A 25,045-nucleotide genomic window follows, 5' to 3' on the forward strand; every position below is an offset into this window, starting at 1 on the left:
CTCTCTCTCTCTCTCTCTCTATATATATATATATATATATATATATATATATATATATATATTCACATTGTAATTGTGGAGTATTTTGTGAAGCATTTTGAGGGAAAAACAAATTTAATCCATTTTGGAATAAGGCTGTAACATGATCACATTTAGAAAAAACATTGTGAATACTTTCTGGATGCACCATATGTTTCTTGTCCAAAGACATGTACAGGCAGTGGTCACACCTGGAATTGAACCCCTGGTCTATAGGTTGGTAGTATGTATGTCTGTATGTACAGTGAGGAAAATAAGTATTTGAACCCCCTGCGATTTTGAAAGTTCCCCCACTTAGAAATCATGGAGGGGTCTGAAATTTTCATCTTAGGTGCATGTCCACTGTGAGAGACATAATCCAAAAAAAAAAAAAAATCCGGAAATCACAATGTATGATTTTTTTATAATTTATTTGTATGTTACTGCTGCAAATAAGTATTTCAACACCTGCCAATCAGCAAGAATTCTGGCCCTCAAAGACCTGTTAGTCCACCTCTAAAAAGTCCACCTCCACTCCACTTATTATTCCAAATTAGAAGCACCTATTTGAGGTCGTTAGCTGCATAAAGACACCTGTCCACCCCACACAATCAGTAAGACTCCAACTACTAACATGGCTAAGACCAAAGAGCTGTCCAAAGACACCAGAGACAAGATTGTAGACCTCCACAAGGCTGGAAAGGGCTACGGGGCAATTTCCAAGCAGCTTGGTGAAAAAAGATCAACTGTTGGAGCAATTATTAGAAAATGGAAAAAGCTAAACATGACTGTCACTCTCCCTCGGACTGGGGCTCCATGCAAGATCCCACCTCGTGGCGTATCAGTGATCCTAAAAAGGTGAGGAATCAGCCCAGAACTGCGCGGGGGGAGCTGGTCAATGACCTGAAGAGAGCTGTCACCACTGTTTCCAAGGTTACTGTGGGTAATACACCAAGACGTCATGGGTTAAAATCATGCATTGCATGGAAGGTTCCCCTGCTTAAATCAGCACACGTCCAGGCCCATCTTACGTTTACCCATGACATTTGGATGATCCAGAGGAGTCATGGGAGAAAGTTATGTGGTCAGATGAGACCAAAATAGAACCTTTTGGTCTTAATTCCACTCGCCGTGTTTGGAGGAAGAAGAATGCTGAGTACCATCCCAAAAACACCATCCCTACTGTGAAGCATGGGGGTGGACGCATCATGCTTTGGGGGTGTGTTAAGGAGAGGATGACCGGGGCCATGTATTGCGAGATTTTGGGGAACAACCTCCTTCCCTCAGTTAGAGCATTGAAGATGGGTCGTGGATGGGTCTTCAAACATGATAATGACCTGAAACACACAGCCAGGATAACCAAGGAGTGGCTCCGTAAGAAGCATATCAAGGTTCTGGAGTGGCCTAGCCAGTCTCCAGACCCAAACCCAATAGAAAATTTTTGGAGGGAGCTCAAACTCCATGTTTCTCAGCAACAGCCCAGTAACCTGGCTGATCTAGAGAAGATCTATGTGGAGGAATGGGCCAAAATCCCTGCTGCAGTGTGTGCAAACCTGGTGAAAAACTACAGGAAATGTTTGACCTCTGGAATTGCAAACAAAGGCTACTGTACCAAATATTAACATTGATTTTCACAGGTGTTGAAATACTTATTTGCAGCAGTAACATACAAATAAATTATTAAAAAATCATACATTGTGATTTCCGGATTTATTTTGTTTATTTATTTATTTTTTGGGGATTATGTCTCTCACATTGGACATGCACTTAAGATGAAAATTTCAGACCCCTCCATGATTTCTAAGTGGGAGAACTTGCAAAATTGCAGGGTGTTCAAATACTTATTTTCCTCACTGTATATATAATATTCAATTTATTAATATATCAAAATATTCTATGATTGATCACAGGCTTTACCATTTCCTTTAGTTTTTGCATTGTGTCTTGCATGAAGCTTAACTACACTGCACCCACAATTTTAGGTGATATTGCTCAGATTTGTTCATATTTGAAAACTTCAGAAAATGGACACAAATACAGATATCACGTACACAGAGTGCAGGCAGAAAACTCCGCCTGTTTCTGTATACATATTTAACATTCAGCAAAATTAAGCCTTAACTCCAGTGGTGGGCACAGCTAACCAAAAAATTAGCTTTGATAACAGATAATCAGCTAACTGAAAAGTTATCTTTTAGAAAGCTAAACCGATAAACCACCTAAAAATTTAAGGAAAGCTACAGATAACCGATAACTTCCAGTATTGTCTCCAGTACACTTGCAACTACTAACAAGCTGATTTTGAGTTTTAACACCAAGATTGCTTCTGGTAGCATCAAAGGCGACTATAGACCCAAACAATGAGTCGGCACTTCTGTCTTTGAGCACCCTGCCCACTGCTGGAAGCTCCTGTGTATTGCATAGCTTCCAACAGTGAAGCTCAACTCTTTACTCAATAACAGCATTGGCGTAAGGCAGAGGTCTTAGAAAATAAAGCAGTGCTGACTTATGGTTTGGTTTATAAATAAAATGAATACTGATAGAATAACTCCATTAATGTCAATTCTGTCATTTGTACAAAGTTAAAATATAACATACATATCATTTAATGTTGAATACTGCACTAATTCTGAAGTTCGGTAACAAACACAGACATATGCTAAAGGATTATGGGTAAAATGTGCCTCCGCTAACACTGATTGGTTGACTCATTCATTCTATGTAAACCACCACATTAATGTGAGGTGTGTCGTGTGTTGGTGTTTACAGATAAATGTGCTTTTGTAAAAATATGTCATTTTTTATTTGTAAAAAAAAAAGGCATTAAAAAAGCCAAGTTGTAATTAGATAACCGTCTGATATAACCGGTGTCAAAATAAATAGAACACTGCCATGATCTACTGGTGCCCAGATGCTCAGTACTTAAACTGGGCTTACACTGTGTGAGTTTTGGCCCTTTTTCATCTTATTTTTCACAATGCGAAAAATTTTTGGATCACGCTGAGTTTCAGCTTAATCACGCGTCCTGCATCGTGTAGTATACATGGAGTAACAAGCTGCATTTCACCTCTCACAACCACCTCCTGATCAGCAATCGTATGGTCGGATGAAAATCAAACCTGTTTGATATTCTGGTTGGCCATCATGAGGGTATCCCGCTGCTGAAGCGCTACAAGTGTCCAACCTCTCACACTGTGCATGTGCAAACACCGATGCGGAATTGGAGAGCATAAACACTGATCATCTCTTTGGGAGAGCAGTTTCTGTTTCTTTTCCCCCCTTTCTTCAACTCATCTAAAGTCTTGTATTGTTTTTGTTTTTTTTTAACTTTGATGTCTCCCATTGATAGTTTTTGTAAAAATAAGAAATGTAAATAAAGTTTGAAACATTTTGCTTCTGGAAAGACGAGTCTGATGTGTGGTTTTTGAACGTACAATGTGAGCAGTCAGATCGCATCAGAGCATCGAGCCATATAGTGTGAGAACATAAATTGTGCACTCTGAACTTTTACACCGTGCGGTTTTGTTGCACAGTTTGAGCTGAAGCCGAGTACAGTGATGGAAAATATTGTACAGTACCTGCCCAGCTTTAGGGTGAATGCTGCCATAAACACTACTGGCCAGTAGATGGTAGTAGAGACCATAAAAACTTGCCAAAACAAAATTCCAGATAATCCGTGTCTGCTACGTTTAAGATGCGTGGAATTTAATAAACACAAACTGAATTAGAAAGAGAAGCGGAGGATTGCGCCACCATACCACTCATGGAGCGGGACAAAACCACCTCCGTGTTGGTCTCACAGGACGGCTTTCAGATGGCTCAGATGGCATCCGGTTGCTTTTCAGTCGTGTGAGTATCCGAGAAATTGTGCATGAGCTGGACATGCCCCAACATGTCCTGTGAGGCTTTGTCACGGCATTGCTTTGTGCCATGCGGCTCTGCCGCAACGTGCGGAGTTCCTCCGCTCCTCTTTCCATGACAAAAACTCCTGTAACAGTGGAATGTGCTGTTCATTTCTAAACTGGACGCTGTCTTGATCCGGTATGTCGTATGACTAGCACAGGAATTGCGGAAGACGTGGACATCAGCACTTTTTCGGCACATTGAGACAGATTTGCGGAGGAACTCCGCACGTCGCGGCGGAGCCTCATGGCGCAAAGCACCGCCGTGATGAAGCCTCACAGGACATGTTGGGGCATGTCCAGCTCATGCACAATTTCTCGGATACTCACACGACTGAAAAGCAACCGGGAGCTGTCTGAAAGCCACCTGAAAGCTGTCCTGTGAGACCAACATGGAGGTGGTTTTGTCCCGCGCCATGAGCGGCATGGTGGCGCAATCCTCTGCTTCTCTTTCCATGAAAAAAACTCCTGTAACAGTAGAATGTGCCGAAAAAGTGCTGATGTCCATGCCTTCTGCCTTTTTTGTGAAAGTTAGACGACGTCCCGGATCAACAAAGCCTTCACGTTGGAAATTATCTGGTTGTTTGAGCGGGGTTTGAGCCTGTCGATCGGCGGTCGGAGCGCGCCGCTCTCTCAGACACTGTGGGCGGACTTTAAACCAGCTGGAGCACTCCTTAATCTGTGTAATCCCCATAAAATCTTCTCTGAAAGCCATCTAAATTTTCCGAATGGTGTCCAGCTGGAGGTCTCTCACAGTTTCTGGAAAAATTTGATGCAGCAAAGCTCCAAATCGTTCAGACATTTATTTGCAATAAAAATCCGACGAGAGGGGTGGACCACTGCTCACACAAAGCCTGCTCACAGGCGAATGATGCAACCGACAGGCGTGAAAAACTCACGCATGCGCACGAAGGTTCAAGCTTGACTGATGCAATCACACGTGATTCAAATCCATATGTTTTTTGCAAAAAATAAAAAGGTCCGATACTTTTTGGACAGACCTCGTATAGCCACAGTTTTTCATGATTTCTTCAAATCTGCGAGGCTTTAATTTTGTTGGTTTGGAACCAAGATTTTGCTCGTTTACTAGTGTGCTTGGGGTCATTGTCTTGTTGAAACATCCATTTCAAGGGCATGTCCTCTTCAGCATAAGGCAACATGACCTCTTCAAGTATTTTGACATATCCAAACTGATCCATGATACCTAATATGCGATATATAGGCCCAACACTATAGTAGGAGAAACATGCCCATATCATGATGCTTGCACCACCATGCTTCACTGTCTTCACTGTGAACTGTGGCTTGAATTCAGAGTTTGGGGGTCGTCTCACAAACTGTCTGTGGCCCTTGGACCCAAAAAGAACAATTTTACTCTCATTAGTCCACAAAATATTCCTCCATTTCTCTTTAGGCCAGTTGATGTGTTCTTTGGCAAATTGTAACCTCTTCTGCACATGTCTTTTATTTAACAGAGGGACTTTGCGGGGGATTCTTGCAAATAAATTAGCTTCACACAGGCGTCTTCTAACTGTCACAGCACTTACAGGTAACTCCAGACTGTCTTTGATCATCCTGATGAACAGCCTATCATTTTTTGCCAGAACATGTCATGCCAGAACATGTCCCGTGAGGCTTCATCACGGCGTTGCTGTGCACCATGCTGCACCGCCGCGACGCGCGAAGCCTCCGCTCCTCTTTCCATGACAAAAACTCCTGTAACAGTGGAATGTGCTGTTCATTTCCAAACTGGACGCTGTGTTTTATCCGGGACGTCGTCTGACTAGCACAGGAATTGTGAAAAGATGTGGACATCAGCACTTTTTCGGCACATTGAGACAGACGTGCGGAGGAATTCCGCGTTTCGCGGCGGTGCTGCATGGCGCACAGCAACGCCGTGATGAAGCCTCACGGGACATGTTCTGGCATGTCCAGGCACATCCACAATTTCTTGGATAATCACTTGATGGAAAAACCACCGACAGCTGTCTGAATGCCATCTCAAAGCCGTCCTGTGAGACCAAACGGAGGTGGTTTTGTCTCGCTCCAGTAGCGAATCCATTGTGACGCGCGAAGCCTCCGCTCGGCTTTCCATGACAAAATCTCTTGTTAAAAGTGAAATCTGCTGGAAAATGGTTGATGTCCAGCGAATGACACAACCGACAGGTTTGAAAAACTCACGCATGCGCACGAGGGTTCAAGCTTGTCTGACACAATCACACGTGATTCAAATCCATATGGTTTTTGAAAAAATAATAAGGTCGGATACTCTTCTAAGTGGTTAATGCGCTTGGTTTCAGTTCGGAAGGTTCTGGGTTCAAATCCCACCCCTGCCACATTTCTCCATGTAATGTGGAGTTGCGTCAGGAAGGGCATCCGGCGTAAAACCTGTGCCAAATCAACATGCAGATCCACCATTTGCTGTGGCGACCCCGAGTGCAAACAAGGGAGCAGCCGAAGGGACATACTTTACTCTTCTAATAGACCTTGTATATATATATATATATATATATATATATATATATATATATATACACACACACACACACACACTCTGGAACAAAGATGGCAGAAAGTGTTTGACATAAGCAGGACTCTAAATAGCAAACAGGAATCCATTGCAATGATTCCATTTGAAAATAATGGAGGAGCAACCTGAGCTTCTTCTGGCATTTTTACATAAAACAAACACAATAACAACAAACCCAGAGAATATATTCACAAGAGTTTTAGGCCCAATATACCAAGGATTTAATGCTGTTGTCCATGTGGAGCCTGATCAGCGCGTCTCAAATACATTTCTTCTTTCATGAATGTACTGAGATACCCATAATACACTGGGCACAGTATCGCCACACTAAAAGCTTCACAATTAGTGCATTACTGTAAAACTAAAACATATATCTGATATTTTCACTTTTTGACACAACGTTAATTTAAATAACTTGTCCGAAATTAATTTGGTTAAAATTTCAACCATAAGTTAAAACTGTATGCTTCTGGATGACTTGGGTGATATTGCCAGCGCATCACTATGGGGTCTAAAGAAATGAGCTTTTTTCTTTTCTGTGAGCAGTTCTCCTTTGCCTGCAGAGGATAGAGTGGTTTCTTTTACAACCAGCTCTTCTCTGTTTACAGAGGATAGAACTGCGCATCTACTACAAAACATTTAACAGGTAGGTACTCAACTGATTTTAGATTTCATAAATGTTTGTAACTATTCAGCTTTATTTACCACGTCTGCAAAAATATGTTAGCAGCCTAAAAATTATCAGACCAAAATTTATCGGAAGATAATTAGCCAGATAATGTTTTTTAAAGTTATCTGAAAAGCTAATCCGATAATAAAAACATTATCTTCGATAATTAGCGGTTAGTGGATTAGTGGAACTGTGCCCACCACTGCTTAACTCTCTCCAGAACTTAATTTGTGAAGACCAGCTATTACTGTATGTGAATACCCTATTTATATGAGAAGTTGTAACACATTTTTAAAAGTTCTTTATTGATTTGAACAACAAAATAAGTGTGACATTCTCAAAATGTATGTACAGTACAAATAACAGTCATATTCTACAGTATAATTAGGGTGAAGGATAAGCACAGTGATTGTTGTGATCACTGGAATATTTTACACTAATTTATAAAAATTGATTTTACCTGGAGCAGAATTTAATTATAAACATGGGTTTGCTGCATTCTCATTCCTTGATTTTTCTATGTATTTTCCAGATTATTTGAACAACCTCTCTCCTGATTCAAAAGAGTATGAGGATACACAAGGTAAGGATAATAGGAAAGTTAGAATTTTCTCAGCTTAGTGTAAAAAGCACCATGCATGGCAGCACTGACTTCAGTGTGTAGCTGGATGAATGTGAGGCATCGCTGTAAAGCACTTTGTCTGCATTAAATGGAAAAACACTATGCTGTAGAAATCCATTTGTCGTTTATTTATCGTTTTTGCTGAAGCAGTCAAACACCCAGTCTTAGCGATAGAGTCAGAGATTATGTCTTCACTTCATTCCTCTGAATAAACGGTTCCGTCTGTCTGTCTGTCTCTCTCTCGCTCTGTTTGTGTTGCAGCTGCCTTGGTGATTGTGTCTGAGGTGGCAGACCAGGCCAATGACAATCTGAAACAGGGGGTGAGTTCAGCCTGGACACACCCTGTGTTTATATTCAGCCTAATTATCCTGCTGATATTTGACATGTTGAATCTGCCATCTGCTTTGCAATGAAATCATCTTCAGATAGAGATCAAGCATGAAGAATTTAGCTAGAGTTTTCCAGTGTTCTAAATATGACCTCCTGCTGCTTTGAAGGGGGAAGTCTGTCTCTCTGTGGCTCCATCCTCCAAAACCAAGTAATTAGTCCAACCGCGAGTGATGATGATGTCATCAGAAGGTCCCAGGCGTATCATTAAGAGTGCAGTGCATGGGTGGATTTATACCCTCCTTAAAAACGTTCTTGGAGATAGTTGTGCCCTCTGCCCCCCAGTGTGTCCACACTCTACTTGTCGCTGAGGTTTCAGCTTCATAACCCTTTTTCTTCCATATCTCTGAGCCATTTCATTCTCTTTCTCCTTCAGTCTATCACTGGATAATCCTCCTCCATCTTTCTTTCTCAGGAAAACCTGCTACGGTTGGTCCACATAGAATACAGCGTGAGAGGAAAGAGGGACCTCCTGAAACCTGGAAGGGTGTGTCCTCTCTTTATTGTAAAACATTAACTTTGTTTCTACTTTTCATTTGTTCAGTTAATTGGTTCTGTGTGGTTTCAATAAGTGATTATTTTTTTCTAAATATGAACTACTTTACGCTTGACTAATGCACAACCCTTCAGCCATATTTAATCCATATTGCTATTGGTTCTAAACTGCTTGAGTTTAATCCGTATTGGCTCCAAACTGCTTGACTTTAATCCACCCTAGCTCCAAACTATTTGAATTTAATCATATTGGCTCCAAGCTGCTTGAGTTGAATCCATATTGGCTCCAAACGGCTTGAGTTTAATCTATATTGGCTCAAAACTGCTATATTGTCTTCCCACTGCTTGAGTTTAATCCATATTGGCTCTACTGCTTCAATTTAATTCACATGGGCTGCAACGTGTTTGAATATAATCCACATTGGCTCCAAACTGCTTGACTTTAATCCATATTGGCTGCAGGATTCTTGAATATAATCCATATTTTCTCCAAACTGCTTGACTTTAATCCATATTGGGTCCAAACTACTTGATTTTAATCCACATGGGCTGCAAACGTCTTGAATATAATCCACATTGGCTCCAAACTGCTTGACTTTAATCAATATTGGCTCCAAACTACTTGATTTTAATCCACATGGGCTGCAAACTTCTTGACTTTAATCCATATTGGCTGCAGGATTCTTGAATATAATCCATAATGGCTCCAAACCTCTTGACTTTAATCCATATTGGCTACAGGATTCTTGAATATAATCCATATTGGCTCCAAACTGCTTGACTTTAATGCATATTGGCTCCAAACTGCTTGATTTTAATCCACATGGGCTGCAAGATTCTTGAATATAATCCATATTGGCTGCAAACTGCTTGACTTTAATCCATATTGGCTCCAAACTGCTTGATTTTAATCCACATGGGCTGCAAGATTCTTGAATATAATCCATATTGGCTGCAAACTGCTTGACTTTAATCCATATTGGCTGTATGATTCTTGAATATAATCCATATTGGCTCCAAACTGCTTGACTTTAATCCATATTGGCTCCAAACTGCTTGACTTTAATCCATATTGGCTCCAAACTGCTTGATTTTAATCCACATGGGCTGCAAGATTCTTGAATATAATCCATATTGGCTGCAAACTGCTTGACTTTAATCCATATTGGCTGTATGATTCTTGAATATAATCCATATTGGCTCCAAACTGCTTGACTTTAATCCATAATGGCTCCAAACTGCTTGATTTTAATCCACATGGGCTGCAAGATTCTTGAATATAATCCATATTGGCTCCAAACTGCTTGACATTAACCCATATTGGCTCCAAACTACTTCATTTTAATCCACATGGGCTGCAAACGTCTTGAATATAAACCACATTGGCTCCAAACTGCTTGACTTTAATCCATCTTGATTTGAAACAGTTTGAGTGGAATCCATATTCACTTCAATCTGTTTGCATTTAATCCACACTGGACACAGTTTATGTAATTTTGCACACCACCACAGTGGAATACTGTACAAGAAACGGATCATATCTCAGCTTCTTCTATGTGCCTTTTGGTTGGCAAATTGCATCTGAAATTTCACATCTTCTTTTTACGAAAATCCTTCTCTGGACCACTGCACAATGAAACTGTATAACAGACAAAAGTTGCAGCACTTTACACAATTTCTCTAGTCAAAGCCACCAAAGTCTCTCACTTCTTTAGTTGTCACAGGTGTTTCAGTGGCTTCCCTCACTAGTCTCCTTCTTGTGTCTCTCTACTGTTGCTTTTGTCAGATGTTTGTCAAAGAAGGCACACTCATGAAAGTCTCAAGAAAAAGCCGTCAGCCCAGGCACCTGTTTCTGGTAAGACGTCTACCACTTAAAAAAAGTTCAATATTTTTTGTCAGATATCTCAAAAAGTGAATTTTTAAATATCTCATTACGTAAAAACTAAAATGTTTCAAGCATTTTATTGCCCAAGGCCAAAATGTGGCCGTCGGGTATTAAGAAAGCCTTGGGTCCATCTGTCCATCCATCCGTTTGTCTGTGCTCAGCATATGTCCAGTCCTATTACTGCCAGGGTGTTCAAATTTACAGGGAACATTCTTGGGACATAGACTTTGGACAAGTTCAAAAATGGCTAACCTTGACCTATTTTTAAAGGTCAAAAGGTCACATTCTGTTTCCCATTTTTATTCTCATACAGCTGAGGGTATTTTAACATTGTGTTATACTTTTGTTTTTTATTTTGATAATTACAGCCTACAGTTCCAAAAAAATCACAAAATATTAGAATATTTAATTTAAAGTTTGAGTAAGTCACTATTTATGCGGTAAAAGTACTGTGAATCTGTGAATCAGTTCACTATACATAACCACAATCATGGAGAACAGGCATGTGAATCTCATCACTGAAAACGATTCGATACACTACAAGCAATACGACATATATCGCAATACATGATGATACTGATGATATGATGCGATACGATTCACCCCTGTTCCCAATTTCATGTGATTTGATATGTATTTGATGGCGATTCAATTCCTCACAATGTGATACGATGCAATTTGTTGCAATACTATGCGATTTAACATGATGCAAAAAAAATTATGCCAAAAACTTAAATAGAAAATAAGCTGCAATTCAGTATGGTACTATGGTATTCTTCTTCTTCTAATTCTACTAGAGGCAGAGGATTTATTTTACTCCTTATAAGCATCAAATTGACCAGATTCAACATTAAGGAACAGGAATCAGTTCCCTCATATGTGGAACCTGTTTGATCACACTGTCAGAACTTAAACAGTAAGACAACATCACTCTCAATGAGGACAAAGTGAGTCACTCACTGACAGAGTACCGCGTTGGCAAAAGTTAATGGATATGCTTTCTTACCAGTTTTGCTGGAGCTCAGTTTTCAATCTGCGGCCATGTTGATACCATTTGGCAGCACACCATTCTTCACAAACAACCTGCATCTTGTCAAGTTTCCCATCTTTCTTAAAAATGCCAAGTATCTCCAAACGCATGATTTAAATGTTTTAGGTGCGTTAACTGCTTGCAGCTGTTCTTGTTGCAGTAGAAATGTGCTTTCAGGCTTCCGTCCATGTTCAAAACAAAATGCGAAGCAGTGATGGTGCATTCAGTGTACCTCGGGAAAAAAAAATCAATGCAAGCACGCAGCGAGCAATGCATCACGATTTCACCCATCGACTGAATCGATGTACACTGAATGAATCGATACACTCGCATCGCGCACGTTTGTATCTAGATGCTGATTTGTATCGATCAGTCTCCACATGCCTAATGGAGAAGACTACTGACTTGACAGTTGTCCACAAGACACTCACTAACACCGTCCAGAAGGAGGGTAAGCCACAGAAGGTCCTTGTTGAAAGGACTGCCTGTTTGTGCCGTATTGAAAAATATCCATGGAAAGTTGACTGAAAAGGAAAAGCGTGATTGAACAACAGTGACAACACACAGATTTGCCAGGAAAAGGAGATTTTAGAGCACTTTATGCTTCTATCTGCTGACAGGCTTTATGGAGATGTCGATTTACATTTCCAGCAGGATTTGGCACCTGCCCACAGTGCCAAAACTAGAAGTAACTGGTTTGTTGACACTGGTATTACTGTACTTGATTGGCCCCACAGGCAATGTCCATCGATTCTCTATGGCAGGGGCAGGGAACTTGTTCCAGAAAGGGCCAAGGGCACCCTCTTGGCCCTTTCTGGAACAAGTTCCCCGCCCCTGCTCTATGGGGTATGGTCAAGAGGAAGATGAGACACCAGACACAACAATACAGAAGAGCTGAAGGCTGCTATCAAAGTAACCTGGGCTTTCACAACACCTCAGCAGCACCTCCACGCCACGACACACTGACAAAGTAACTCATTCAAAAGAAACCCCAACCTAGTGTTGCATGCATAAATGAACATGTTTCAGCAGTTTCACATTTTTGTATTATAGGTGACTTTTTTTCATTTATTTTATGAAATATTCTAATCTTTTCAGATACACATTTTCAGGTCTTTTTTGTTTTGGTTTTGTGGGGTTTTTTTTGTTTTGTTTTTTGTTCTGTTTTGTTTTTTTGCTGCAGGCTTTAATTATCAAAATTAAAATGCAACAGCTTGAATCACTTTATCACTTTAGTTTATATGTAATGAATCTATCTATCTATCTGTATATATATATATATATATATATATATATATATATATATATATATATATATATATATATATAATTCCCTTTCTGAAATACCTGACAAAAAATACTGCACTTTTTGCAGTATTCTAATTTCTTTTAGATGCACTTGAATGTCAGCTTACCTTTCAGTATAGTAACTATTTTTGTGTGTTTGTGCAAAAAATGTTTGATCTGCAAAAACAAAACAAAACAAAACAAAAAAACACAAGGAATGCTGGGCGGTGGTCTGTCTGCAAGGTAGGTGAGGTCGGGTGAGGGTGGTTGGGGGCAAGAGGCCAAGGCTGTTAGACCTCCACCATGCACCGCACCCTTCTAGTAAGGGCCTCCCTCTCCGTTCCTCCCCTCTCAGGACTTGTTTTTCAGGGCCCCACTTCCTTACAGGATGTTTGGTGTAGGTCACTGGATGCTGGCTTCCTGTGTACTGGGAGGGGACTGACAGCAAGGTGAAGGCCAGAAAGCAAGGAGGAGAAGGAGGAGGTCTGGGTCGGGTGGGGTGTTACACAAACACACCGCAGACTAGAGAAGCACACTATTGTTCCATGTGCAGCCAGCACTGTCTCACATTGAGTTATGCTTCAGACACATATCCAGACGAGCCACTTTTATGACTTTGGCTCCAGACGATCCAAGTATAAAGGTAGTAAAGATATTTATTTTTTTCATTTTTCTCCATTAGATCCTATTCCCACTCCTAAACAGGACTGATCTCAAGCTGAGTCTAAAGAGACTCGGCAGATGATGCTTTGAGGCGATTAGGGTTATACTGCCATTCACTCACTTCAGGAGGATGGCGTCAGGGGGTTAGGTCCAATTTATGGGCCTTTAAAGAATCTAACGAACACTGAAGATGAAAGCCATCACTCACGACAGTGACAGAGAGATGCAGCACTGTTGCAACTCCATCTTTCTACAGTCAGTGCCTTGGACATATGTGGAGACACAAAAGGAGGACATACCAAGCCCCAACCTCAGTTACTGAAAAATGAAGCCAACATGGAAGTGCCGAATGTTACAGTTCCCCATATGGCCACTTGACCCTGGCTCCAAAAGGGAGTCACTCCCCCATAGACGCCTGTGATAAAACCCCCCAACTTTACAGCAATAATAACATGTTTACAGCCTGATACTAAAAATGGCACTGATCTCTGGAGCTAGTTTCACCACTAATGAAAACTACATTGGGGTGGATTTTGAGGTTTTATTTTATTTGTTTAATATTTATTATCAAATCCATCAGTTTAAGCTGTTTTAAGCCATAACGTTGTGAATAATTAGGGGTTTGGTCACTTTGAGTGACACCTGTGTGCTGGGGGGGGACATACCCCAACCTTTCCATGGGCCAAAAAAACCTGCTAATCAGCAACAGGTGACTCGGCTAGATAAATTTGTACCAGACCATGATTCAGTAAAGTATAGCAAGGTTGTTCATTATTTTAACCAGACAATTCAAATGTTTTCTGTTACTTGTTATCATAATGTCACAGCATCACATTCAAGATCGTCCAATACAAGTTCAAGTTAATAAAAAAAAAGCAAAGGCTATTCGCCCAACCGTTGGGCACATACAGTGGGGTAAAAAAGTATTTAGTCAGCCCCTGATTGTGCAAGTTCTCCTACGTAGAAAGATGAGAGAGGTCTGTAGTTTTCATCATAGGTACACTTCAACTATGAGAGACAAAATGAGAAAAAGAAATCCAGGAAATCACATCGTAGGTTTATTAAAGAATTTATTTGTAAATTAAGGTGGAAAATAAGTATTTGGCCAATAACAAAAGTTCAACTAAATACTTTGTAACATAATCTTTGTTGGCAATGACAGAGGTCAAACATTTCCTGTAAGTCTTCACCAGGTTTGCACACACTGTAGCTGGTATTTTGGCCCATTCCTCCATGCAGATCTCCTCTAGAGAAGTGATGTTTTGGGGCTGTCACTGGGCAACATGGACTTTCAACTCCCTCCACAGATTTTCTATGGGGTTAAGGTCTGGAGACTGGCTCCACTGGCCACTCCAAGACCTTGAAATGCTTGATATGAAACACCCAGCCACATTGCATCTTCAGTGCTCTCACTGATGGAAGGAGGTTTTGGCTTAAAATCTCACAATACATGGCCATGTTCATTCTTCCCTTAACACAGATCAGTCGTCCTGTCCCCTTTCTAGAAAAACAGCCCCAAATCATGACGTTTCCACCCCAATGCTTCACAGTAGGTATGGTGGTCTTGGGATACAGCTCAGCATTCTTCTTCCTCCAAACATGACTAGTTGAGTTTCTACTAAAAAGTTCTATTTTGGTTTCATCTGACCTCTTCTGGATCATCCATATGCTCTCTGGCAAACTTCAGACGGGCCTGGACATGTACTTGCTTAAGCAGGGGTACACGCCTGGCACTGCAGGATTTGCCTTTGTTACTTTGGTCCCAGCTCTCTGCAGATCCTTCATCAGGTCCCTCCGTGTAGTTCTGGGATTTTTGTTCACGTTCTCATGATCATTTTGACCCCACTGGATGACATCTTGTGTGGAGCCTAAGATTGAGGGAGATTGTCAATGGTCTTGTATGTCTTCCATTTTCTTACAGTTGCTCCCACAGTTGATTTATTCACACCAACCTGCTTGACTATTGTAGATTCACTCTTCCCAGCCTGGTGCACATCTACAATTTTCTTCCTGGTGTCCTTCGACAGCTCTTTGGTCTTGGCCATGGTTGAGTTTGGAATCTGACTGTTTGAGACTGTGGATAGGTGTCTTTTATACAGATAACGAGTTCAAACAGGTGCCATTAATACAGGTAACAGGTGGAGGACAGAAAAGCTTTTTAAAGAAGAAGTTACAGGTCTGTGAGAGCCAGAAATCTTGCTTGTTTGTGGGTGACCAAATACTTATTTTCCACCATAATTTACAAATAAATTCTTTAAAAATCCTACAATGTGATTTTCTGGATTTTTTTTTCTCATTTTGTCTCATAGTTGAAGTGTACCTATGATGAAAATTACAGACCTCTCTCATCTTTCTAAGTAGGAGAACTTGCACAATCAGGGGCTGACTAAATACTTTTTTACCCCACTGTAAGTCATATATTGAACATTACACGCCCAACCATTGGGCAGATAAATATCATATCTTAACTTATTCGCCCAACCGTGATTGTCTATTTGATACGTTTTGTGCATCTAAACTACATTTTTTACATCACTTTTTAAGGCTGTATTGTGGCGTGAAAAGCAGCGTATGTTTGACACATTTAACGGTGCCGTCTTTAATTGCTGCGAAAAAAACACTGCAATGGATGAAAGCAGACAAACTTCATAAACATTTTGAACGGAAGCCTGTTAACAACGACTAAACCGTTTTTATGAACAAAATGCTGCTTGTTGCCTGTAAGATAGTGTTAGTTTGACACAGTTCCCTGGGTGTGATGAGCCAAACAGAACCGCTTTAGATCACAGCCCCTTCGCGGGCTGCGAACCCTCCCGCAGCCAGCGAGAAAATATGCACTTTTTTCCCCCTCATTGAAACCGGAAGTGAACTTATAAGCCTGCTCACTGGTCGGTTGTGGTTGGGCGTATATGCTCATGTATTAACTTTATTGAACCAACGGTTGGGCGTATAGCCACTCTGAAAAAAAAAAAAAAAACAGGTTGTAAAGTTTTCTCTGTGATTGCATTTTCTGGTGAAATATGCAGGAAATGACACCTAAAAATTCAAAATTTTCTGGGGGGGTGGGGAGGGGGTGGGGTAGCATGCTCCTAGAGCCCCCTAGGGAAACGCGACTGAGATGCATACACCAATTCATGCCGACTCTGCCTCCCTCCTTACAAAATCCTGGATCTGCCCCTGCCCACACCCAACAAAAATATGCCTTAATCGAACACCTGAACCAACGCTAGCCTGTTAGCCTTAGCTTGTTTGGTGATGCGAGGGGCAGGGCGTGCTCTGGCTTCATTCACCGGTCTTGCCCATGTTCCAACTCTCTTGACTTGGGTCAGGCAAAGTCAGGCACTTGCCAAGATGCCTGATATTTGGAGCTGCCCCATTTGAGCGTCAAACCATCTGTTCATAAAACCTCTGGGTAACTGGTACGTCCAGTACAGAGTCAGTCAGTGTGGGACATACAGAGACAGTAAGGGTAAAAAGGCAGCTGAAGGAGGTGAAGGGTTACTGTTTGATGAAATCTTTGCTTATGAAAAAGAGCAGACGTCCATTGTGCCAGGAGGTCAAGTAGGTACATGCAATGTCTGATCTGGGAAAGTCATTTGTGATGTTTCTTGGCACTCAGTTGGATTTCTGTGGAAGGAATCTGAGCTTAAATCAGCAGCACAGGGTGGAGCAGATGACCCACAGTGGCTGCAGCCCAGAGGTCGCAGTCGGGCCTCAGGGTTGGCGATCACGCACTGTTTTGTCTCCAATGAGTCCGTCATTGAACTAGGAACTGTTTGTGTTGTTGTTGTGGTGAAGATGCTGGTTTCCACACAGCTGTGGCTCTCAGTGGTGGTGGTTGTGGTATGGTGTGTTTCGGGGTGGGGGGGGTTCTGGAGCTCAGAAGAGGGTGGAGGATTCCTGGATGTCGTCTTTACAGGCCCAGCGGATGTTTAGAGCGCACACACTAGGTGTGACCAATGATGTCATGTCTTTTGTGCACTCAAACATCAAATGCCTTTGGTAACACAATGGGCCCATACACACACACACACACACACACACACACACTTTTTAATGTCTTTTTGTGTGCAAACATGAGAACTGGGTGCTGGCATGGAGCACGGTGTGTTGTGTGTGGTGTGTGTGTGTGTGGTGTGTGTGTGTGTGTGTGTGTGTGTGTATTATGTGTGTGTGTGTGTGTGTGTGTGTGTGTGTGTGTGTGTGTGTGTACCAGGTAAGGGAATTATTTAAACTGCTCTGCCCAGAGACGAGGTGTTAAAGTTACACTTGCACGTTTCACTCATGGCAACACTGCCACCTTGTGGCTGTTTTGGGTTGGTACAGTTTACATTTTTATGACCCAAAATGAATTACTGTAGTTCATATTAATTTCACACATAATAGCCAAAAATATTGGAATGTGTAATTTATTTTAATTTTGACGAGTCAAACATCTCATAATTGTCTCATTGTCTTTCGCTGCGACAGATGAACGACATTATGCTTTACACCTACCCCCAGCAAGACGGAAAGTACAGACATAAAAACACCCTGTCTTTGTCTGGGATGAAGGTATTGCAACCTTTCTTTATTTAAGCTCATATCCACATATGTAGTATGTTGAATGAATTATTTCACCCTTATGTGCCCAAACAGGTGAGCAAGCCCATCCTGGACAATGTGCTGAACTGTCTTAAGATTGAGGTGTCCGATATCACGATTACACTCTCTGCCAGGTGAATATATGTCCACCACAACCCTGAAATATACAGCAAAATGTACAACTACACAGTTAAAAATATACTCATATGCTAATGCATTAGGTACACAATGTATACAGTCAATGAAGAATTACACGGGGGTCAAAATTTAAAAATGTTTGAATCATCTCTGTGTAGTTTCTTTCCCCTGTTCTGTTGAGATGAGGTGTGTCATCGAGATGAGTTGTGTCGTCAAGATAAGTTTCCTCGCGTAACTGCATATGTGTGCACTGAAAAAATTACCTGACGAAGTTCGCTTATGTTGATGGGCAATTAAATGTATAAATTGTTCATCCAATGTAGTAATGTCTAAAATCTACTCACTATAAAAATGATAAGTATTTTTAAACCTGGAGTTAGTTTATTTCGACAGGCAAAATATACTATACTGTACATACATGCTACTAACGTAAATACAGAAGAAATGTTTACTTACTAGGCTATAAATACAGTGAATACAATTAATAAAACAAAAACTGTCGGTAAAAAAAAAAAAAGCGCATGCGCAGTTGCACGTCGAGCGAGTTACATCATCTCCACGTGCAGTTGCGCGAGGCACGTCATCTCGATGGGTGACGTCTTCAAGTCCGGGGTAGAGCGATGTGTGCATGCGCAGTAGCGCGACGCACCTCATCTCGACGTTCACCTCATCTTGACGGGACACCCCCACTGCTGTTCTTAACAGCTAGAATGCCCCCTTCTCACCCAGTTATCTCTTATTTACAAGGTCTATGAAGAAAGTGTCTCGCATATTCAGAATTAGCCCGTTTCTAAGCTTGTCCTCTGGTTTATGGGACAATCCTAAACTCCGCTAAATCATCAGCTACATGGAAAGAATGGGTGGGGAAGAGGCTTCCTACTTTAGTTGACCTTTATTAAGAAGGTGTCCTTATATCAATTGACAATCTGGTTGAACAGTTCAAGCTTATAAAAAATTAATTCTAAAGATATCTTCAATTGAGGCACTTGTCACTTCTTTTGGTTTCTACACATACACTACCCCAGGGTCTGGTCCTCATTAAGGAAATTTTAGGAATTGCAGGGATAGGACATGGAGCTTCCCATTATGATTCTACGCTTATGAATGAATCTGTTTTTTTTATTGTTGTTGTTGTTTTGTTTTGTTTTTTTATCCAACACTGTTTTGAATTAAATTGTGGGAGAGAGATCTGAATACTAAATTTGAAGAAAATGAATGGGATAAAATTGCTGGAACCACCAAACAGTCTCTAGGGCCATAAAAAAAGATTAATTCAATTTAAAATTCCTCATCGATTTTACTGATATCCAAGTAGACTATTTCGGCTAGCTCTGAAGGAAACACTGGACTTCTGGAGGTGTGAAGGGGAGTTGCTGTACTTCATGCATTACGGTCACATCCAAAGATCCAGACATTTTGGAAAAAGATACACAAGAGTATCACAGAAATCACAAGAGTGAACTATAATTTTGTCCCTGGTCTCTACATATTATGTAATACTAAACCTGTGGCCCATATTACATAATCTCTGTCTAATTGGATTCAAACCAGTATAATGATTGACAAACAGATGACATTATGTAAGTGGAAAGAGTCGAAAGGCCCAGTGTTTCAAGAATGGCTTACAGAACTAAATAAAGTTGCGGCTTTTGAGAGAGTATCCCACAATATAGTAAACGAAACTGAGAAATATAACGAGAAATGGAGCACATTTTTAAGATTTTATTCCTTACAGGGCAGCTGAATTGGGCAGCACAGTCTCGTATAAGGGCGGGCATTAAAGGGTTAAAATATGACGCAATAATCATACTTCTGGGGACAGCCCTTGTATGTCCCCATCAGAAACATGGCATTTTCTCTGAGTTTTTGGACAAATTACATGGCAAACAAAGTGAAAATGCAAAGAAAAAGTGATGATGAGGTGGAAAGTGGGCATGTGTTGCAGTTTGTTTATGACCCGGAGCTCAAACACGTTGAGGCGGTTGTGCAGGCGAGAGAAGGCAGCTACTCTGGCTAGGTGTGCAGGCTAAAACTTACCGACACCACCTCTCCCATTCGCCTCATCTTCCCTTCTCCACTGGGAACTGAAAAAAAACTGCACTTTTAGCGACTGCTTCAGTGATTGCAGTGGAAAACAAAACAGTACACCATGATTCCGTGTGAAGTGATGCTGTGTTATGTTGTTGCAATGGCAGGCTGTCCCCGGAAGTGGTCAAATCCCGCAATATCATGCAGGGGTTCAAATGAGACTGTGCTGCCCTACTGCATGTTTCTGCACTCTGGTTTGGAGTGCTACAAAGGATGTGGGTGGTACCGGTCCATTATAAGGATTGTCAACTGAAATATTTTCTGTGGACATTGAATCTTACATGGGACAATGTAGAGACAATCTAAGGAGAAGCAGACCCCGGAAGAGACTGTTGATGCGTGTCTTGTATGCACCTATCATGAGTAGGCAAGGAGTTGTACCCTTGTTTTTTTTTGTAAGGTTTGATGTTCTATCTGAGGTCTGTGATGTTGTTTTGTTTTGAAAAAAATTTAAAATTCAATAAAAAGTTTGAGTCACAAAAAATGTTCTAAATCATATTGAATGGCATACCTATTATTTGATCACAAAATTCCAAAAGGTATAGTTGGACTATCTATGACTGAATGCTATGGGGGTAAAAACAGCAAAAATGGAGACAAAGGTCAATTTCAGTTTGTACAGGGGTCAAAAATTAAAGGTTGCTTCCAATTTTGGTAAAAAAGTGATACAAATTATTTGTTGAGCTATTAAGATTAATAAATGGAATAATTTTTGACTGTATTGAATGCTTGGTTTCAAAGCTCAAACAAGGTCAGTGTCCATTGGATTCGATGGAGATGTTATTGTTAAACAAATTATTATGTTGTGTTTCTATTGTTTCAAATTTTATTGTAGAATTATAGTGTTTTCTCAAACAATATAATACATTTCAATGTGTGTGATTCTTTCAACTCCTCATTTTTTTTCTTGGGGTTGCACAGTGGATGTGGTGTGGATCCATTTAATGATTCTTATGCGTTTTATGCTGGCTGCACTTCTTGATATAATTGTACAGGGAGAATAAAGGCAGTGTGTCCTTTGAAATCCAGGCCTTCTGCTGCCTGCACCAACGCATTGCTATAATACATGGAATTATAATGCAATTGTACTACACGTGTGGAATTCACATTACATCATAATTTGATTCCACATTCAGGTAAATTTACAGCCTGTCGAAGGAAAGAACTTGAGCACCTCTAATCTGGTGGATGCTGCAAACCCAACCCCCTTCAAAAACACGCATGCTCATTGGGCCATCCTTTCAAAATGTGATAAATACAAATATAGGTACACATGAGGGTCCACACTAAAAAGTGGTTTTGCACAATTCTGGTACACACAAAGAGCAGTGTCACAGTTGTTGGCATAATGGTCTGTGTTCGGTTTTGTTCAGCTCGGTGGCAGAGAGGGAGGACTGGTTCCACACGTTGAGTCGGGCCATAGCGGACCACGCTGCAGGACTCTGTACATTTGGTGGAGCTAGCAGTGAGGTAAGATACTTTTGCAGTGCAACATGAGAAAAATTAATATCAAATTTAACACACGCACACACAAAATACCTTTAAGCCCCGGTCACACGGCACTAACGAATGACACCGAAGCCAAAACGAAACAAGAAATCTGGACTTTCGGAGACATCATTTAACTGGCGTCCAGCTTCGTTCCTGTCGCTGGCACTTTATCAGAATTTTCAAACTGTTGAAAAATGTGAACAAATCCTGAAGACAACCTCAATTCATCCATATCCCGTTTTGTTTTCAGTCTCAACGGTTACTCATCGTTTGTGTAGTTCCCGTACCGTCAGCGTTCCATTTGATTGTCGTCCAACTTGGTCCAACCTTCCAGTCCGACATTTTTGCACGAAACGTTGACGATATCTGAATGGATCAGTAACTAAAGATCTGATGAGCTGAACGTCACTCGTCAATGTGAGACAAAAAGCAACGTTTTCATACAGAAACAACAGCTGCAAGAACGTTTGATCAACTACTTTAACTATTTATGCACGTTGCAGCCGTCTCTGGCTGCAATGTGCAATGTGCGCGCACACGTTGTTGTAGTGAAGACAGACCTGTTGTCAAGACAACCAGATGCTGCAGCTGCAAAGTGTCAAGGTCGCGTTTCTCGTTGTTTTTCTTTTGTTAGTTTCGGTTTCCTTAGTTTTCTCGATGATTTGTGGCTTTGTGACTTTTTTCTTTTGTTCAGCGATCGCCATGTGCCGTGTGACCAGGCCTAGATTCTTCTGTTAAAGATACCTTGATTGTGTGGACCGAAGCAGGCAGCAACATCACCGTCACAGCAAAGTCACAGATTGAAATTCACTCCCCCCCCCCAAAAAAAAAATCTGGTCTGCTGCAGCTTCCTCCCACAGTCCAGAGTCATAATTTCACTCCATCGTATGTATTGTTTGACAGATTAACACCTTATGTCATGACATTTTGTTTGATGCTGTATGTGACCGCAGACCCGTGAAAAGTTGTGGATGGCTCTGGGGTGAGGCTGCTCCGGTGCTGGTGCCGGTGTCGCACGTGATGATGTGTATGAACTGTACCACTGACTTCAGCCTCACGCTCAGACGGCACCACTGCAATGCCTGTGGCAAGGTTAGACACAGCGACAAAAAAGCTACTTCATTACTGGGTGATAGGAAATCATGCTGTAAGAGTACCGAGCTGTGTCACAAGATTTTTTGTAGATATTAAAAAGAAATCTAGATGTAAGTCCCTGAGAAAAGAGAATTACCCTATTATACTGGATCTTTAAAGCTACAGTGTGTAAGATTTTGGGGCATTTACTAGCAGAAATGTCCACAATACACAATCTGCTGTTCGATCCAAAAACAAGAGGAGTCAGTGCTTGTACTCCAATATACTGTCTGCTGGTTGCTACTGCAGGCTAACAAGTTTGAGAGCCCTCATTTTTGTTAAATGGAGGATCATACATATTGTATATCACAAAAGAAGGCAAAGGAGAATGAATCACCCTCGTTAAAGAAGCGAAAACATGAAGGGAAATAAAATTGTGACTGGCAAAGGCATAATGCAATCTGCAGCCTCACCACTAGATGGCACTAAATCCTACACACTGTAGCTTTAGGTACTGTATGACAAAGATGAAACCTACTGCCTTTTGCCTGTCTGAGCAGGTGGTGTGCCGAGCTTGTTCGAGGAATAGATACCCGCTCAAGTACCTCAAAGACAGGGTGGCCAAAGTGTGTGACCACTGCTATGCCGAGCTCAGGAAAAGAGGTGATTGAGGGTGCACACTCTCCAGTCTCACTTTTGCAGATAAAGGAGAGCAAATGCGTGATTTCTTTGGGACTGACTGTGTCTGTAGGTGGCAGTGTGTCGGGTTTCTGCAGCAACTCCAGCCCTCGCACTCACCGGGCCAGCCGTCCCCTCTCTGCTGTGTTTCAGAGCCTACAGCCTCCAAGTCTGTGGAAGAGCAGGAAGAATGTCCCCTCTCTCAATCAGGTTGACAACAACTCCCATCAGCCACCTGTTTCTTTGCTGACATTGCTTTGGATGAACCTTCCTCCTCTCGAAACTCAGAATTTAAAGTAGCCATTTTGGAAACACTTCATCAAGCATCAGATTAAACAGCACCATAACAAATGCATGTATCATCCTGAAAATATAACTGAAAGGATTCTGCTGATTCTTGACATGTCATACAAATGAGTCTGTCATGTCCATGTGAATGTTTACATTAATAGCTTGAAAAATATTCCAAGACCTACTAACAAAATGATGATAATAAAGTGGAAACATTGATGAGATTATGTTTTTCATCTGTATATAGGTTGATAAGTATAATTACCGGTTTTTACCGGTACAAAACCTCGGAGAGATTGCCGCGCTGCGAGATCTCAGTAACATTGAGAACTGCATTGAGACGCTCTGATCACGCTGCACTTTAACGTTATGCTGCACACGGACAACAGCATTAACATCGCAACATAAAGCTATTTTTATATTGTGCCTAAAACTCTCATGAATATATTCTCTTGGTTTATAGACTTTGTTATTGCGTTTGTTTTATGTAAACGTGAGAATCACAGGCTGTCTCTCCGTTATTTTCAGTGGGAGCTGCTGTGAGCTACGCTCGCTTCCTGATCATGTCGTTCTGGGGGAAAGTGAAGTTTGCTCTTTAACATCTTGATTATTGTTCTTTGCAACACTGTTTATCCTCTTTGTTCCAGACTAATATATATAATATGTCTGAAATTCAGTTTGCGTTTATTAAATTCCACGCAGATTAAACGTAGCAGACACGGATTATTTGTTATAATTGTTTTAGCAAGTTTTCAGGGTATTATGCAGCAGTCTCTTATTAATGGGATGAAAAGCATAAAAAATACATTTTTGTAGTATAATATTCATTCACAATTGTCATCATGTGGATTCTCAATGTTGTTTTGACTGCAGTGAATCTCTGGCGTGCAAGGGATTATGGGATACATGAAAACCCTGGATGGATAGTAAGTTGGGTTTGACCTGAATTGGAAGGCATTAAGTTTCAAGAAGAGCTCACAAAAAGGACTGGAGATAGAAGATATTAAAAATGTTCTCAAAGAATTACAATACACTGTATAAAATAGGATTGTTGACTCTGTACTTGATGTTGTTGTCATCTTGTTGCTTTAACTGAGTTATGTCAGTGTAGGTGTAATGGTTTCAGCAACACCCGAAAAAAGTTTCTGCTGAAATCCAAGCATTACAGTGTCATTTTATTTGTGTAACATGTTGCAAAATTTTGTTTAAAAA

General features: G+C 41.0%; 1 protein-coding gene across 1 annotated transcript in view; it reads left to right on the forward strand.

The window, feature by feature from the left end:
• Nucleotides 1–25,045, forward strand: part of fgd5a (FYVE, RhoGEF and PH domain containing 5a) — a 158,118-nt gene that overhangs the window by 121,793 nt on the left and 11,280 nt on the right. Inside the window, 11 exon segments of the mRNA XM_034167182.1 lie at nt 7,653–7,703; nt 8,004–8,062; nt 8,545–8,616; nt 10,411–10,479; nt 17,960–18,043; nt 18,128–18,207; nt 21,673–21,769; nt 22,744–22,770; nt 22,772–22,882; nt 23,425–23,527; nt 23,616–23,752. Of these exon segments, the coding sequence (XP_034023073.1) occupies nt 7,653–7,703; nt 8,004–8,062; nt 8,545–8,616; nt 10,411–10,479; nt 17,960–18,043; nt 18,128–18,207; nt 21,673–21,769; nt 22,744–22,770; nt 22,772–22,882; nt 23,425–23,527; nt 23,616–23,752 (890 nt within the window).

Source organism: Thalassophryne amazonica, chromosome 3 (genome assembly GCF_902500255.1).
Source record: "Thalassophryne amazonica chromosome 3, fThaAma1.1, whole genome shotgun sequence".
NCBI classification, from domain to species: domain Eukaryota; kingdom Metazoa; phylum Chordata; class Actinopteri; order Batrachoidiformes; family Batrachoididae; genus Thalassophryne; species Thalassophryne amazonica.